General features: G+C 38.6%; 1 protein-coding gene across 1 annotated transcript in view; it reads left to right on the forward strand.

Moving 5' to 3' along the window:
• GLI3 (GLI family zinc finger 3) overlaps positions 1–17,261 on the forward strand; it is a 263,430-nt gene that overhangs the window by 11,793 nt on the left and 234,376 nt on the right. Inside the window, exon 2 of the mRNA XM_063113777.1 lies at positions 757–920. Within this exon, the coding sequence (XP_062969847.1) occupies positions 797–920 (124 nt within the window). The 5' untranslated portion in view covers positions 757–796. The remainder of the gene's footprint in view (positions 1–756; positions 921–17,261) is intronic.

Raw genomic sequence — 17,261 nt, forward strand, 5'->3', positions numbered from 1 at the left:
GAGTTTTATTATTTCCTAAGTGATCCCAGTCTTTGCCATTGGCAATCTTTTGACTGTTCCTTGTGGGATTGAGAGCATGTTGTTCTATTACCTTTGTTTGTTTTAAAAATGTAACTCAAATGAATTGAAATGTTCTTGTGTTTTAGGAAAGCATAAAGAGTATCGTTTACCTGAATGAATTAGTACTAACAGGCATATTGCAATTCATGTATCTTAGTGAAAGAAGCAAAGATCACTGGCTGCTTGGCTTGAATTATCCTCATATTTCAGAACTTTGAGTAGGGCTTGGATATGAGAAATTGTTGGATGGTCTGTAAAACATCTAATTAATAATTAAAAACCTTCCCTTGCTCTGGAAATTGTCCTACTGCCCCTTCCTGTGAAGTTGGCTACCTAAAGAAACATTTGTAGATGTGGCTGAAAAGAGAAATGTGACACTTGGATTTTATACTATGTATAGTTGGAAATTGAGATATTTAGACCATTTGATAACAAATGCCCAGTAGGAATTGGGGAAAAGTCTCACATTATGGACATTTCCCTCTGTTCTCATTTTACATGTGTAGATAGAATTTGACTGGCTTATTAATAAAACCTTGACCCATTTTTGCCAGAAAACCTGTGAAGAAGTGTTGTCCAGATTTTGCATTTGCCAACACTCTAGGGTTGTCTTAGGAGATAGGTGAAGTGGGCTTTTGAATGAGATTTTCTATTCTCACCGTTTTGTGAAGTTAATGGCGTGGTTGTTTTCCGTAGGTGTTCCTGGTGAAGAGAGCTGAAGTAATGAGAAGACGTCATGGAGGCCCAGTCCCACAGCTCCACGGCCACTGAGAAGAAAAAAGTTGACCATTCCATAGTGAAATGCTCCACGCGGACAGAGGTCAGCGAGAAAGCCGTTGCTTCCAGCACCACCTCCAATGGTGAGCAGCCACAGGCGACCACAGCCGAGCTCACAGGTGCTTCTGTGTGCTCTGTGCTCCTGTGTGTTGAGCATTTGCAGCTGGACGCTCATTCTCTGAGAGGCTAAAGAAAGCAGAGGGGGTAAGGGAGTGTGGAATGAGCAGGCTTTAGTAGTCTCCGTTTTGGTACTCCAAATTTTCTAATTTGAGATGTAAATATGATAGGCTATTTATTATAGGAGGTTCCTGTTTTGGTATTTTGGAAATCATCTTGATTAGTCTGGCAAGAGTTCAAAATACTTTTCATTGCACATGGAAATTCTACACTAGTTGGAATAATTAGTTATTATAAAAGACACAAAAGTTGTCGTGTCAAAATTAGTGATAGGATCTTTAAGTAGTCTGTTCTAAAGGATTTTAAAATTTATAATGGTGGATGTCAAGGTAACGATAGTATCTGAGATGTAGATTTTGTTGTTGGCTTATCAAAATTTAATTTATGTAATTGTGTTCAGAGATAACATAGAGCCACCATTTCTATATGTTATATTTTTATATTTTAAGCAAAGTGTTGAGAAGCATTTCAGTTCAAGCATGGAGTATTGAAAATAAATTCCAGAGACCCTCTGGTGAAAACAGACTGAATAGGTTAGTGGTAACCTTCATTTCCTTTCCCCACTTTTCCACCACTGTAGGCCATTAATGCCTTTGCTTTCTGTAGGTTTTGTAGCCATTCCTGGCCTCCCCAAATTACACTCCCTTTTCCATGTGTCCTCAGAAAGAATGAGCTGGCCTGTTCTCCCATTTCCCAGACACTGGACACAGCATGCTGATTTGCATAAGCTAACCTGCTTCTTTCTTCCTCCCTTTGGCTTCTATTTTCTTTATTTAAGAAAGATTTTACTAGATTGACTTTCAATTTTTTACATGGAATTGGAATGTAAGACTCTGCTTTGGGAGGTAACGGTAGCCCGGAACTGCAGGTTCTCAGGGCAGGTTCCTAGGGGCCTGCTGCTGCTCTCTGCGTGTCTCACCTGCCCTCTCCAGGGTGCCTTGCTGCTCTGCTGGGGAGGGAGGGAGCCACTGTTTAACCTGCTGACTTATGATCCTTAGGAAGGTAGACTTATTTCTAAGTTAAAAGAATGAATTTACTTCATATATATATGGAAGCATGTTTATATTTCTCTTTATTTGTGGTGTTTAAAGTCAGGAGGACTGGAGCTTATTTGAATTGAACCACAACATTTGCACCGTTCTTCCAGAGTGGTTATAGAAAGAGTAATTCTCCTTAAAAACATGTTACCATTGTTTTTTTCTTGGAATTTGTAAAAGTTAGCAAATTTATTATTTCAGGAGTAGAATCGGTACATATAGTGTTTGTTATTTGGTAATTTTAATAGTAGTTTTGCAGGAATAAACACTGTCTGTGTATTATGCTTCACAAAACATCAACTTTTGGTTATGTTTATAGTTTGTGTGTGTGCAAGGGTGTGGTTGAATGTGAGTGTGTGAGAGTGGGAAGTGTGGGTAAGTATATGTGTGAGATTGTGTGGGGGGGGTGGTGCGGAGCATGAGTGTGTGGGAGTGTGACTATGCCTGTGTTGTGTGTGGTTGAGTGTTTGAGTGTGGGTGTGTGCATGCATGTGTGTATGAGTGTGAGAACAGGCAAGCACAAAGTTGGTGGAGATGCTGTGTGTATGGAGGCTGCAGACAGGGCAGTCTATTCCTGAATCTCAGCAGAGTAAGCGCAGTGTTGCATTTCTATGAAGATACTGTGGCTCTGCCACCCCCACACCAGAACAGCTGCTCAGGAGGTTTTTGCCGCTGCGTCTGTCTTGATCCTCTCTTTGACTGCAGGTTCCTCTCATGAGCCAGTTGTGGTGACTGGGAACAGAAAGAACCTGAGCAGCCCCCTGGCAGCCGGCAAGCCATGAGAGAAACTAGCCAGAGGAGTAGTCTGATTTTAAAAAGTTAGTCCTGTCCTTTGAAATAATCACAGATCTGTTTCCTAAACCATGGTCCACTGCCTTCCTGCCCTGATCAGCCCATGCCTGTGAAGCCCACATCCCCTCCTAAATGTGTATAAATCCTCTTCTGTGTAGGGGCAAACACTCACTAGTCAAGTTTGTGGGGCACATGCCTGAGTGATAGCTGTCCTAGAAATCCTGTAAACTCTGACCATTTTTTCATTTTTTTCTGAAGGATGTACTGCTTTTTATGTTGGGACAACATAAAGATCCAATCAAATAAAAGAAAAATGGAGGTGGTGATTTTAAACATGGATTGTAAATCCTCGCAGGAGGATTCCAGGAAAACAAGCAAACAAATTTAAAGATAGGAAAAAGTATATAAAAAGAAAATAGTCCTTTTTTCTTCTTTTACATGAATACTAATAATTATAATGCTTTTTGTATATTGTACCCTACAGTTCTCATCTAACTAGTTTAGAGCCTCTTTATAGTCCAAGAATTATGCTCAGGGGTGTGGATTGCTGGGACTGCAGAGCCTCTTGGTTCTGCAAGCTCCCAACCTGGTTGCATGCTTCTCACCACACTCAGCCCTGGTCACGGAGACTGCTGTGTGGGCTTTTGTCCTGGGCCCTGTCTGGGCTTGAGCTCATGGGGTTGACTGTGTATGTGCTGGCTGATGGCTGCATCACTGGGGCCACCATCCTTCTGTCCATCTGTCTATCTGTCTCTTTCTGTCTTTTCTTTCTCTCTGCAAACATTTCAGAAAAGCTAGAATGCCTACACTGAGGGTTATTCACAAAAAGGAAAATAGAATCATTTAGATGCTATAACAGGTACTAGTGGTGCTACTGTTTCTGAGGGTTCTTATGCTTTCTTTACAAAGCTCTGAAATTCATCAATTTGTAACTGAACAGTTAAAAATGAGTCCGGTATCAAGAACCAAATGAATGTAATATATGCATCTTCTCTCCCACCTACCATTTCATGATTAAAATCAGACGAACAGTTTTGTTGTTGGCTAAGTTATTGGTTAAGCTGACTTAATTAACTTTTCCAGCCGTTATGTGGCGCAATTTGTTTTTGATTGTGAGCTTACCAGCCAGACCACGCACATTCCACTGCATGTCCCTACAGATCTGTTTTCTTCCTTTTCTCAGCTGAGTATCTGTTTCTAGAATAGCATTCGTATAGAGTTTTGTTTAAACACACACATATACACAACCCAAACTGCATGGTTCAATAACTGTGAACAGCATTTTAAATAAGGATTTATCACTCTACACTGAAAATTAAAGTAACACAAAAAAGTTTTTAAAAATAACACAAATGAAGAACTATGTTCTAGATCTTGTATGGGAAAAAAAGATAGGCCAAATTTGATTTTTGCAACACTTAACCTATATCAGCACATAAAGCCTTTAGTAGTCTTTATGCAGGAACCACAGTATGGTTTCATGTGCCCATAGTTTGATTTTAAGCTTTAGTATTATTTATGAAATGAAAGCAATAAAGGAGATGACATTCATTTTTCTGAATATTTAAGTGCCATTGCATTTAAGTGATTGTTTTTGGCATCTAATAAAGTGAACATTCGGATACTGGGTGTCATTGTTGACTTAAAAATGTCCAAGTCTGTTAATGTGCTAAGACTGTAAGTAAAAATCTGTTTCTGGTATGGATTCATTACTTTCTAAGCTACATGTGTTTTCTAAATGATAAGAGTTTTTGAATCTAGATATTCCAGTGTTTTATGTGTTCTCATTACCCTATAAAATTTCCTTCAATTATTTGCAAAAACTGACTTTTTAATTTGAAGCGTTTTGCCTCACTTTTGGCCCATGATTTTTTTAAAAGGAGTAATCTGATAGTTCTTATTAACTTACTACTCTGCTTTAAAACAGAAAGAAACTAATAATAAACATATCCAGGCCGTGGTCTTGGTGTTGATCTTTTATTGGATCTGATAGTTATTGGGAACATACCTTGAAGTGATAGAAAGCAGAAATTCTTATCCTAATGATGATGCAAAGTGAAACCAAAGTTGATAAGTTAATAATGGAGAGGAAATTCCCTGTTTACTTTGAGTCTTTCAATAAGAAGAGCATGGTTCTTTGCTTAAAAAATAATTCTTCGAGGTTTTAAGGGGAAAGTTCTATGGTCTGCAAATACCTAGAGAGATGTTTTTTTCTTTTTTGCTTTAACTTTTGGTTACTTCCTGGCCTTGCAACTTGCTTTCATACTGTCCATTACATACGTGTTAGTCATGATCTCTGTTGGCCTCCTGGCTGGGAGTAAGATGGCTCTGAGTTTTGCAGAAAGTTTGAAATCCATTGGCTGTTCTCCAGCCCAAGCTCTTGTCTACTTGACCTTTTTAATGCTGAGTCCATGTGCCTATTTCTGCTTGGAACTGGGCAGGCAGTTCTCCCATATAAGACTATAGGTTGTCAGTTTTAGGTTTCTTATCCTTTTAGATGTTCAGTTCCTTTTTTTCTTTTCCACATCCAATTTCCTGGCACATGACAGATGGAAAGAACTCTCAGATAAAATGGATTTCAAATTACAGGGTATTGGTTAGGAGCTCACACAGGTATTGTAATCTGAAAGCCTGGGTGGAGTTCTGGCAGTGCCACAGACTAGCTGTGTGAGTGTGTGCAGTTAACTTTGCAATGTCTCAGTCTCCTCATCTGATTAGCAAGATGATAACTAGACTGCTTCACAGGGTCTCGGGAGGATTAAGTGAGGCAGTCCCTGTGCCTTGCCATAGACATCATGGTAAGAGCTCAGCAAATGTGTCGGCCATTGCTATTAGGACAAAGCATGGTGATGAGTTAAATGTTATGAATCCCAAACAAAAGGATTGTGTTTTCTTGAAAATACACATAGGTTTTCAAATTAAGGAAAAAATGTCTGGCAAAAGTAATGGTGAATTTGCTGGACTCAAATGTTTGAAAAATAGTTCAAGATGTTTTACAAATCCCAAACATGAGCAAGTTTGCACATCTTGAGAAAGGATGAATTAAAAAAAAAGTTTATGTACCTTCCTTCTAAATGCCTTCTTGAATCAGAAAATAGAGAAGATAATTTTAGGAAAATTTATTTTAGTTTCTTTAACCTTGAAAACAAATGTTGTGCTGACTATATGTCATTGCGTTAGAAACAGTATATGTATATCCCCTTTTTTGATTCTTTTTCTGCGGTGAACTGTTTCCAGTCAGGTTATGATACCCATTTATAAGGTGGTTTGTGCTGTATTTGACTTAGATTTTATCCTTTTTAAAGAGCATTCTTGTTTTTAAATCAACTAACTGATGATGAATAATCTGATTCTCTCAAGAGCTCTGATTCTCTTGGGCTCCAAACTCCCATGTCCCTGAACTCTTCTACCACCGTGTTCTTTGTTCTGGCTAAGTAGATCACCTTTCCTGTGGTTACCCAGGCTTGAAACCGCACCCTAACCCTTGACCCCTCCCTCTCTCCTACTTCCATGTCCTGCCAGTTTTGAGGTCCTGTTAGATTTTCCTCTAATTATTCACCCATGTGTCCCTTCAGGCCACCCGACTGCACTGTGCTATTTAATCCCTCACAGCCTCATGCCCAGGCCATTGAAGTGGCTTTCTCTCCAGCCACTTTGCTTTGGTCTCCACTCTTCTCATGCAGTGGACTTGCTCCTGCCAGATTAATCTTATTACATTTCTGCTTATACCACACCCTTGCTCTAGAATCTTCTGTGACTCTCAGCTATCTGTAGAATAAAGCTCAAACTCCTTAACTTAATAATAATTAGATATCTCCTAAAATCTGGAATTCCAGTCTGATATGCTACCACTGCGCCGTCCCATCCCATAACTACACTTCAGCTAAACAGAAGGGCTCTTTGCTTTGTCCTCTGTTCCTCCATAGAACAAATGTTGAGCTAACGTCAGTGCATGTTTAAATTCTTCTCCAATGCACGTATGTCCTCTGTCTTTTTCTTTCCTCGTATGGTCTTGTGTCCTTTTAGAACTATCTAGTAACACTTGATCTTTTTTAGTGTTGATTATTATTATTATTATTGTCATTATTTTAATCAATAGACTTCGTATTTTAGAGCAGTTTTAGGTTTACAGAAAAATTGAGCAGAAAGTATAGAATTCCCATAAACTTCCTCTCTCCAGCCCCCACCCCCCACAGTTTTCCGCTATTAACAACATCTTATACTGGTGTGGCACATTTGTTACAATTGAGGAACCAATATTGATACACTGTTATTAACTGCAGTCCATAGTTTACATTGAGGTCACTCTACCTTGCACACAGTTCAATGGGTTTTGACAAATTCATGTCACATATCCACCATTGCAGTATCTACAGAATAGTTTCACTGCCCTAAGAATTCCCGTGCTCCACCTATTTATCCCTTCTTCCTCTACATAACACTTAAATTTTACATTTTAGTTAACTTCTTGAGAGTGGCACCTGGTTTGTCTATCTCTCCAGAGTTTGAACCCTAGCCCTGCCATGTAATTGCTGTGTGATCTTGGGTTATGCAGTTTACTTCTCTGACTCTGGCACAGTGACTACCCAAACATGTTAGCTATTGTTAGTAATAATAATAGACTCTTCTGGATATAATTTGGGAGAATTTAATTCATTGATATGTTTCGTCTCACTCTGTTCAGCATAACATCATTTGTTTAAGATTTCATCTGATTAAGAAAATTAGAAGGTATTGACTATCAGAAATTCCTTACATGTGGTGGTTAGGCCAGAAGATAGGAGCTGGTGTCAGGGAACAGTGCCTCAACTGGTCCTGAAATTGGCACAAGTTTGGATTTAACAAGTCAAATGCTTTTAGGGTTTACTTCTCATTCACAAATACTCATTGAAATTATCAGATAAAATCAGTAATTTTGTACTAAGGTGCTTCCTTAAGGGCACAGTTCTTTTTTTTCCTCTTGTATTTAGCTTTTAGATTTCTTCTCTAAAAGAACAATTCCTGGTGCTGAGATAAATCAGGAATAAGAATCACTCCCATTTTGCCACAGTTTTCTAAACTTGGGAGTAAAAAGAAGCCACAGCATGATGTGTTTTGCTTGTGGAAGGTTTCCGGGTTGCCTTTGATTACTTGTGATCAAGTGATGTGGGTATTTTAAATTTCTGGAAACAAACTGGTCAGAATCAGAAACAACCACTTGGAAGCACAAGGGGCAAATGGTGATTGTGGGAGGAAAATCCCCCTGTGGGGAGGTGGCCTTCTGCTACCTATCACTCTGACCCTATCGAGTTGGGGGAGGCCTTGCTTTTCTATCAAGTTGGGGGAGGCCTTGCTTTTCCAGGCAGCTTGTGGGAAACAAGGTGATGGTAAAAGCCAAAAACCTCTGTAGCCCCTGATAGCTTGTTTACATGGAAACATTTCCAAATTCGTCTGCTTTAGTTTACATTTATTTTTTATTCCATACAGTAAAACTTGCTCTTTGTGGTGCATAGATCTATGAGTTTTGACAAATCTATAAAGTCATGTCACCACCGCTACAATCAAGACACAGAACAGTTCCAGGACCCCCCAAATTTCGACAGATACTTGTGCTTTAAACTCAGCTTAGTAATACATACCGTATGAGTCACCAGTAATAATAGAAAGCATAGGAGCCGCAGTAGCTTCTTGATATCGTATTTATGTCATGTATAAAAAAATCCATGATTTTAAAGATCCTATTAGCAGTATATACTGTTAGGTTTTTTTATTCTTCCATTTAAAAATGGCAAAATGTTCAGTTTCTAGTAGAACTAAAATGTTTTTGAAAACTGCTCAGAAATATACAACCTAGGGTGTTTGCCAGTTTAATTCTTTTTTGAGTATATATTTTGACTAATTTAAAATTCCATTTTTTATTGAAATTACAAGGCAGCCATATCAATAGGGCCTTTGTTGTTGTTTATCCTACTTTAAAATAAATTCATGAGAAAATTAGAATCTGAACATTTAATGCAGTTATAACCTAGAGGAAAAATATCGAAGGCTTTCCTAAATCTTTCTTTCTGTCTTCCTTCTTGTCTTCCTTTTTGGAATATTTTTCCCCTTTCCTCTCTCTCCTTTACTTTTATAGATAGGACTTTATCTCAGGTAGGGAAATTTCTTTGTAAAAGTTATTCCTAGTACAACTTAGGCTGCTATTTTTTTTTCTCTCTCGCTCTTTTTTCCCTTTCTTTGACTCTTACCTCTTCTTGGCCTCTTTATTCCTTCCTTTATTTTATTTTTTTTTCTTTTTCCTTTACTTGTAGAAAGTTGAGTTCCATCCCAATTATTAAATCTTAGGAGACCATTCCCACATGGTTCTGCAAATGGTAGCTTCATCTGAGCCCTTTCATCTCCTCCCCTGCTCTCTGGCGTGACAGTTGAAAAGGTCTGACTGTGCCGCACAATGGTTTGATTGGTTTCTCTGGGGGAGACTTTTCCCTGCCTCATCACTCGCCAGGCAGGTGGACCAGAAAGTCTCTTGATTCTTTTGTTGCCTCTCAAAGTCCAAGGTCTTTGACTGAATAAATCCGCCGTCATGGGATAATTTGCTGAAAGGAGACTGAAAGATGTGAGAGAAAAGCCTCACTACTTGGGTGCTGCATTAATGAAATAACGGGGCTTTGGAGTTTGCAATTGAAAAATCACCAGGAATGCAATGGGTGGAGACGGGCTTCTTTTATTTCCCGTAATAAACTTTTAGCTCTACCATTTAAAGGTTGCCTGTCCCCTTGCTGGCCTGCAGGTCTGAATCTGCTTGCATCCGTACCCATGTTTGAGGGGACGGCCCTGCTCGGCTGAACGCCGTTTGGGTGCTGTGTCTAGTTAGTCATTAGATTATTACTAGTGGATGGAAGGAATTCCATATGACAGAACTAAGGTTGAGTTAACACAGGACGAAAAGTAATTTACAGATAGGCTGTCCCCAGCCATCTTTGTAGCCCCTGATAAGGTTTCATTTCAGAATGGATAGGCGACGTTTCCACTTATGGACCCGTTCTGCGACACCTGTGATAACAGCTTCTGGATCCTAATTGAAATTGGTTTCAAAATGGATTTTCACTTTTCTCTGTCTGTGGGAAATATTGAATGGACTCAGAGCTGCCACAGAGAACCCCAGACCTTGGAAAATGGAGTGGGAAGCCAGGATCATCTTTCATAACAGTGTCGATGATATGACAGTTTTGTTATCTGTCTTATTAATGAAATCATTGATCACCTGATGAGGGAGATAATAAACTACATTCTACCACTGCTCCCGAAGCTCAATTAGACTGGTACCACAAATAAGGAGGCGATAAAAAAATAAACAACAATGGAACTGAGGTCGTAAAGATCAGTTAGAACTTTTCATTTCCAAAGGGACCATGTCGGATGGGAGCATTCCGAGTGGCTGCCGCCCAAGTGTTGTGAAACTGCAGAGGTCTACGTTACGTTCAAGACTTTCTCTTTGGCTAATGTAGACGAACTAGTGGGTTTCAAGTAAAAATTCTTGAAAATTTAAGTAAAATTTATTTTTAAAATATTACTTGTTTCATTAAGTAAAATTCAGAAGTGGAAGGAGGAAGTTCTGCATTGTTTGTGTTTCGTACTGGGGAAAATGGAAAAAAAAACATCCACAGGCCCTTCTCCCCCTGCCATGGGGAAGGGATTTGGGTCTTGTCCCCAGTAGGTATATTGGGTAAGATCAACTAAACTGTAGGGTTCATAACCTAGGGTCTTTGAAAGAAAAGTAGCTTATCGTCCCTTCCTCTCTTAAAGTGCTTTGGGAATCCTAGTAAGACGGGAATTAGGTTTGGATTTAATGAGATGGCTCTATTGTTTGGTGTGGGGCTGCTCTGGAATGTGCTCTCTGTTCCTCTTGAAGGAGGGGAAGAGATGTGATGACTTCTCATGTTTCAGGGCGAATTGTGTTCCTAGGTGTTCCTCCATTCTCTGCCAGCAAGGATCAATCCAGTCCCATTTGAGCTTGAAAGAGGAGCTGTGATCAAAGGCACTAATGATGTCACTGATCTCTGGTGATTGATTAGGAACAGAAGACCTGGAGAATTTGGCCTTTCCTTATAATTTCAAATTCAGTAGTGTCTACTATTTAGGTAGCTGGCTCTTAATCAGCAAAATTACAAAAATGAATGACACAGGCAACGCTGTGTTTTTCCTGTCTATCTGTGACTATTTTTAAGCTTATTGAAACCATATACGCAACCTTTCCCTTTAAATATACTGCAAAGAAATAGAATTCTCTATGTAGATTGGGTTAAGTATTTGAGAATTCTACATATAAATTGGGACAAATATTTGGAAGCTAAGACATTTGCATTGCTTCCAAAGCAATTTAATCATATACAGATAATTGCATATTATGTAATAATTAAATATATTTAAATGTTTTATTAACTTGGAAATTTAGGTGTTTCATATGCAGATTTTAAAATCTTTTAAGTAATTTTATGGATCTAACATTTTCCCCTTGCTATTCAAGAGGATGACTGATTTCTGTGTGCATATTTATCTTTAAAAATAAAAACAAATGCATTTCATGTCAGGAGGTGACAGATCTTGCAAGTGGAAGGGATGCAACTTAAAAGGAAATAATGAAAAAAACAAGAGAGAGCAAGAGTGAGAGGTCTCCTCCTAGAGCTGCTCACTGCTGTACTGTAAGCACTGGCTTAGATCCACCAGGAGTAGGGATTGATCGTAAAAGCAATGGAAAAAATTCTGTTTTGGAAGGCACTGAAGCCCAAGAAAGAAAAGTTGAATGGAAAATGGAGATTGTAAAAGATTATTAAGGTGACCGTTACCTTATTTGATTAGCTGTTGGTCGTCAAGGACTCTTGCTTCATGCTTGCTTGCAGCCAGTTCTTTCACAAAAAATGTTGTTTTGAGAACTGCTCTCTGGGTAAGACTGACAATGGTGTTTGTAGTCCAGGGTAAGTTTTTACGAGGAAAAGAGATCATGCAGAGGGGTCTCTGGGAGAAGACGGTGTGGCAGTTGTGAATACTAAGTTTTCGTGAGTGTCAAGGACTCCGCTTTCATGGAACATTTTGTGTTCTATTGGCAGTGAAAAGAAAAATAATCTGAGACCCTCACCAATAACCAAAAGAGAACTTCTAGAAAGAATATCACGGTGGCATGGTTAAAATAATGGAACTTCCAGCAGTGTAAACATTTCCTAGTAAAATATGAATCTAATATTCAATTGAAGATTTCTTCAGCGTTTAAAAACTAGAAAACACACAGTGGCCCACTTCACATTAAGTCTGAATCAAATCTGTCTTTAAAAACTAATGTTTCTAGGCTTGTTTTCAAATTCTGGCAAGTTTCAGAGCAGTAGAAAAATTCCTTTCCTATAAATGTTGACAGCAGTTCCTGCGTAGGCTAACAGTGTTTTATAAATAGAGTTGACTTAGCAAAAACCATATGTATGCCCAGTGAAATAATCTCACATTTATTTATGTTTTGATTTATAGAAAACATGTGCCCCTTGACAAAGCCTTTGGGCTCTTTTCCACAATTAAAAGGAATTGTGCTTGAAAAAAATAGCTGCCGTCTTAATGGGAAACTTTTTCACATAAATTCAAACCACTTTCTTTGATCAGTTTTACACAAAATCCAAATATTTTCATCCATCAACTTGACATCAAATAACTGGGTGAATTGAGAAAAAAAGATGCTTAGAAATATCTGTCTGTTCATCCAACTATCCATCTATCTTTCACATATATGTATGCAAGTGTATTCATACATGCATAGCACCATATATGTTGGTTGAACATTGGCGAATCCAAAGATTAAGGAGGCTAGGTAATATGGGAGTGGTGGTGTGCTTTGTTACAGCAGAACATTTTCTGTCGTTGCTTGTTCTTGCTGGTGACTAGTGTTGGTTTAGCACAAGGTAGTACTCCTGTTGGGTTTGGTTTTTTCTTAGATTGGAGGGGGAGACCATGGTCTTATATGTGCCTGCTGCTAGGCCTTGACCTGGATATCTGCAAAGCATCTATACTTTGATTTCTTCAACAATAGTACATCACAAGGAAAAGAGGGATAAGAAGGTGGTTTGCATGTCTCTTACCTCTCCATGTTTTTGTTAAGAAACTATATAATTTTATTTAAAAATACATTCCTTTTGTTTACTATTCTTTCAAAAGGGTTGGGAGTGAGTTGTAGAGAAGAAAAACTCTTTCTTATCTTAATAAAGAAGTGGTTATATTAGCTGGAGCTAGGCTACAAAATATTGCTAGGTCACTATTCCCCACTAGATGTATGGTATTCAAACTGCTGGGGGTGGTGACTTGGGAATGGGAAGAAAGTCTGTGTTTATTAAGTATAGAAACTTTGTAATACTTGGGTATATTAATGATACAAATATAAATCTTACGTATAAATGCTAGTGTAATTTCGTACCTTATTGTAACATGGGGGGCCTTTCCTTTTTGAATAGAAATGAGAAATTATTTGTGCTTTAAAAAACAAAAGAATTGCATTTTCATAGAAGTTTTTTTCACATGCAGGTAATGTCAATTTTTGAAGTCCTAGGAAAGCCCAGTTCCTGCCTCCATGTAGTTATGAACAAGTACCACTGACCACAGAGGCAGCTACCTCAATACGAGCATGGTATCTAAGAGCAACGAATCGCGTTCTACGGCAGGGGCTTGACTGGCAATCCAGGAACCGTTAAGGTTTATGGACAGGCTTCAGAGAATGGTTGAACCCTTTGCAATTATCTTATGCAAAGCTCTATGTCCATGGGCCTATTCTCTCTTTTTTCACGTTATTAAAGAGATTTGTGACCCATTGTTTGCCAGAGGCTGTCACCTACAGGTACATTTTGGAGCTCTAACTCAACTTTCTCTGGAAAAGTATTGCTTGCATGATTAGAATTGCTCTTTGAAGGGATGATTGTCTATAAGGAGAGAGCCTGCCAGCACTTTGGGAACGTGAAACTGAATCTTTGTCATATGCAGTGTGATGTGATAACCATGGTGGTAATCCAGCTAACTTTGTAGGGGCTGCATGTTAAGAATTCAAAAGAGACTGCTTGCACATCACTGTATCTCTGAAAATGATGGACTTGGGTCATATGATTTAAAGAGCTTTCCACCTTGAATAGTCTGTCTCTATAACATTCACTTTAAGTTCACAGGATTTTAGAAGAAAGTAAAATAAAAGGAAAGATGTCCCATTAATAAGATGTGCTTGAAAGGAATGACTTAGTATAATCTAAGTTTAGAAAGGGAAAATCAGAATTCTCTTTAAATTAAATTATGTAAATCACATGTATGTGTCCATCTTGGGTTAAAAGCCACTGAAAATTTTGTTTAGGCCAAAATGTGCCATCACATTGTTGACTCAAAAACAACTCTGGGTATTTCGAAGAGTACTCTAGAGCTGTCAGTTTTGGGTGAAGATCCAGGGAGATGTTTGCCCAATTTTTGGTGAATTGCTGATAATTACAGGTAGTCACTACAATAGGAGTTAATGCTCTGAAATCCGAATGTTTGTTTTCTTGATTTAGAGCTGGTATCATCTATTATGGACACAGTGTTCCTGCATGCTTCTTCCTGGAGTCCTTGCGTGTGGCTGCTAGTGGGAGAATTTTGACTTGTGTGTGAATAACTCCTCTCAGCCCATCCTCCTAGAGTGCTTTGCGTAGCTTTCTCTTTGGCATCTGGTTTTAGGTCGTTATATTTCATCATGGCTTCATTTGGAACTTTTGCAAATTTCTTTGATGCTAATTTAATTGCTTTAAACTTTTTGGAGTGGAAAAAGAAAACCAAGAGTACAGTAAAGTTTGATTACCAGACTCCTAAACACTGAACCTCTCAAGTAACCCATATTTGTAATTTATTCTTTGAGAATGGAATTTATAGGCAGAAGCTGGGGAGCATTGTTACTAAAGAGTTAGGCTGCAGGGTTCAGATGCAGCAGGGTATGAAGCCTTCCCAGGGACACTTGGATAAGATGCTGCATCGTCTAAGGAAGATGAGATGGTTCATTATATAGTAGTTATTAACTTGGGTCATATGATTTAAAGAGCTTTCCACCTTGAATATTCTGTCTCTATAGCATTCACTTTAAGTTCACAGGATTTTAGAAGAAAGTAAAATAAAAGGATGCATTTAAGAAGGATTTTCAGTAAAAATGGAACCTTAAAGGAGTCTAAGGAATGCAGGGCCCCTCTCGCTTAAGCAGCATCCAGATGGCCTGTTCACTACAGCCTGAGACCTCAGAGCTTTCTATGTAATTCCCTGCTTTCCTCTGTCTTAAACTTGTTTTTATTTATTTTTATAAAACAAAGTACGTGCTCATTGGGAAATTCAGAAATGCATGAAGAAAAATATGAGCATGGACTGGAATATCACCACTTAAATGATATCTTTGTTCACACTTTGCAGTATTTTCACTCTCTCTGTTCGTTTACTACTCAGCTTGGCTCAGGTAACTGTATGCTGGGTGCATTTTCTGTGTCATAGGCTACTCTTCTCCACCTTAGCTTTAATTGCTGTGTGATTCATCTAACCAGTTCCCCCCACTGGACAATTGTAAATAAGGATGGGATGAAAGTCTTCCTAAACAAATCTGTGTGCTTTGAATGTATCTTAGGAAACTAGCTCCAAGAAATGTAGCAACTTATATTTTCATCAGCTGTTTGAGTGCTCATTTCCAGAAACACTTATCAACATTAGTAAAATATTTTTAAAGGAAGGATGGTAGGTGATAACCTCACCATGTTTAAGCTTTTTTTTTTTTTTTTTTTTTTTTTTTTTTGGTCTTTTTTTTCGTGACCAGCACTCAGCCAGTGAGTGCACCGGCCATCCCTATATAGGATCCGAACCGTGGCGGGAGCGTCACGGCGCTCCCAGCGCCGCACTCTTCCGAGTGCGCCACGGGCTCGGCCCATGTTTAAGCTTTTTAATCAGAGTACAACGCACAGATAGAAAAGAGCACGTGGCATAAGCGAGCAGCTTGATGGATTTTGCCAGAGTGAACTCACGGTGTGAACAGCGCCCAGATCTAGAAGGAAGTGCTTGCTGTGTGCATCCTTGCTGCCGCTGCTGGTCGTTACGATGGTTTCCAGCATTTGGCTGTTAGAACACCGGCTGTTAGGAAGTTGTTTCTTGTGGGCCCGAGTACACATTTCTATTAGGTATGTACTGAGGAGTGAAATTACTGCATCCTAGGATGTGTGTATATTCATTTAGCTTTAGGAGATACTGCCTAACAGTTTTCCCAAGTGATTGAACAGATTCGCTCTTCACTCTTGCCAACACTAGCTGTTTTCTGTATTTTCCATTTTAGCTCTTCTGTTTGCTGTATGGTGGTATCCAATTGTGGTTTTAATTTGTCCCTGATGACTAAGGGACTTAGCATCTTTTTAGATATTTTTTGGCCATTTGGATATCTTCTTTTATGAAGTGTCTGTTCTGATGAAATCTTTTTTTTTTTTAATTTATTGTTCTTTAGGGGTAGATAATTGTTCACCAGCTGTTTTGTAATGGATTTTAAATGATACCTGTATCTGACACTGCTTTAATATACATATATCTTCTTTTTCTGAAGTATTTTATTCTTCTGATCAATCTGTCTGTGCATTCGCCAGCACCAAAGTCTTTCAGATGTCATTCATGTAGTATATTTTATAAGGTAGTGCACATTATTATTTTTTTATTATTCTTTTTCAAATGGTTCTTAGTCCTATTCAATTTTTTCTTCTGCATGAACTTCAGGAATACCTTTTTAGAAGTATGTTTTGTATGAATTCATATATATGTACTAAAATTATAAAAACATGAAAAGACACAATCAACTTCAGCGAGAGTGACTACCTCTGGGGAGAGTGGAAAGAGAGTAGGATGGGGAGAGTTCATCTGCGTCTGGACCACCTTATTTCTTTAAAGAGAGCAGGTTGTGAGCAAATATGACAAAATGTCAATGTGTGTTAAATCTGCATGGTGGGTACCTGGGTGGTGCTTATTTTATTCTCTGACATATGTCTGATTAAAAGATATCCTTTTGGAGTGTTGTTTGGAGTTGCATGATGCCAACTTCCAGGCTTGATAGTGATTACGCCGACTGTAGAAACAGTCTCAGTTGTTTTTCTGGTTTTTCTGTCACATTCCTACGGGTATTCTCTCCTCCCAGATGCGCATCAAAGCCACACAGTGTACACTTGCTGTGGTGTCCACATCCTGCATTCATCTTCAGAAGTGTTTTTTTTTTTTTTTTTAATCTGCCACTTATAAGAAAATATGTAGGAAATAACAGTTGGCAAGCCCTAACAGGTGTTTACTGTATTTTTCACCTTTTATACTTCCACGTGTCTGGAAGCAATTTAATTTTACTTTTGTCTCATCTGTCTTGAATTGAAAGTTGCAGGTACATGTATAAGTACTTTG

The sequence above is a fragment of the Cynocephalus volans genome, chromosome 11 (genome assembly GCF_027409185.1).
Source record: "Cynocephalus volans isolate mCynVol1 chromosome 11, mCynVol1.pri, whole genome shotgun sequence".
Lineage (NCBI taxonomy): Eukaryota > Metazoa > Chordata > Mammalia > Dermoptera > Cynocephalidae > Cynocephalus > Cynocephalus volans.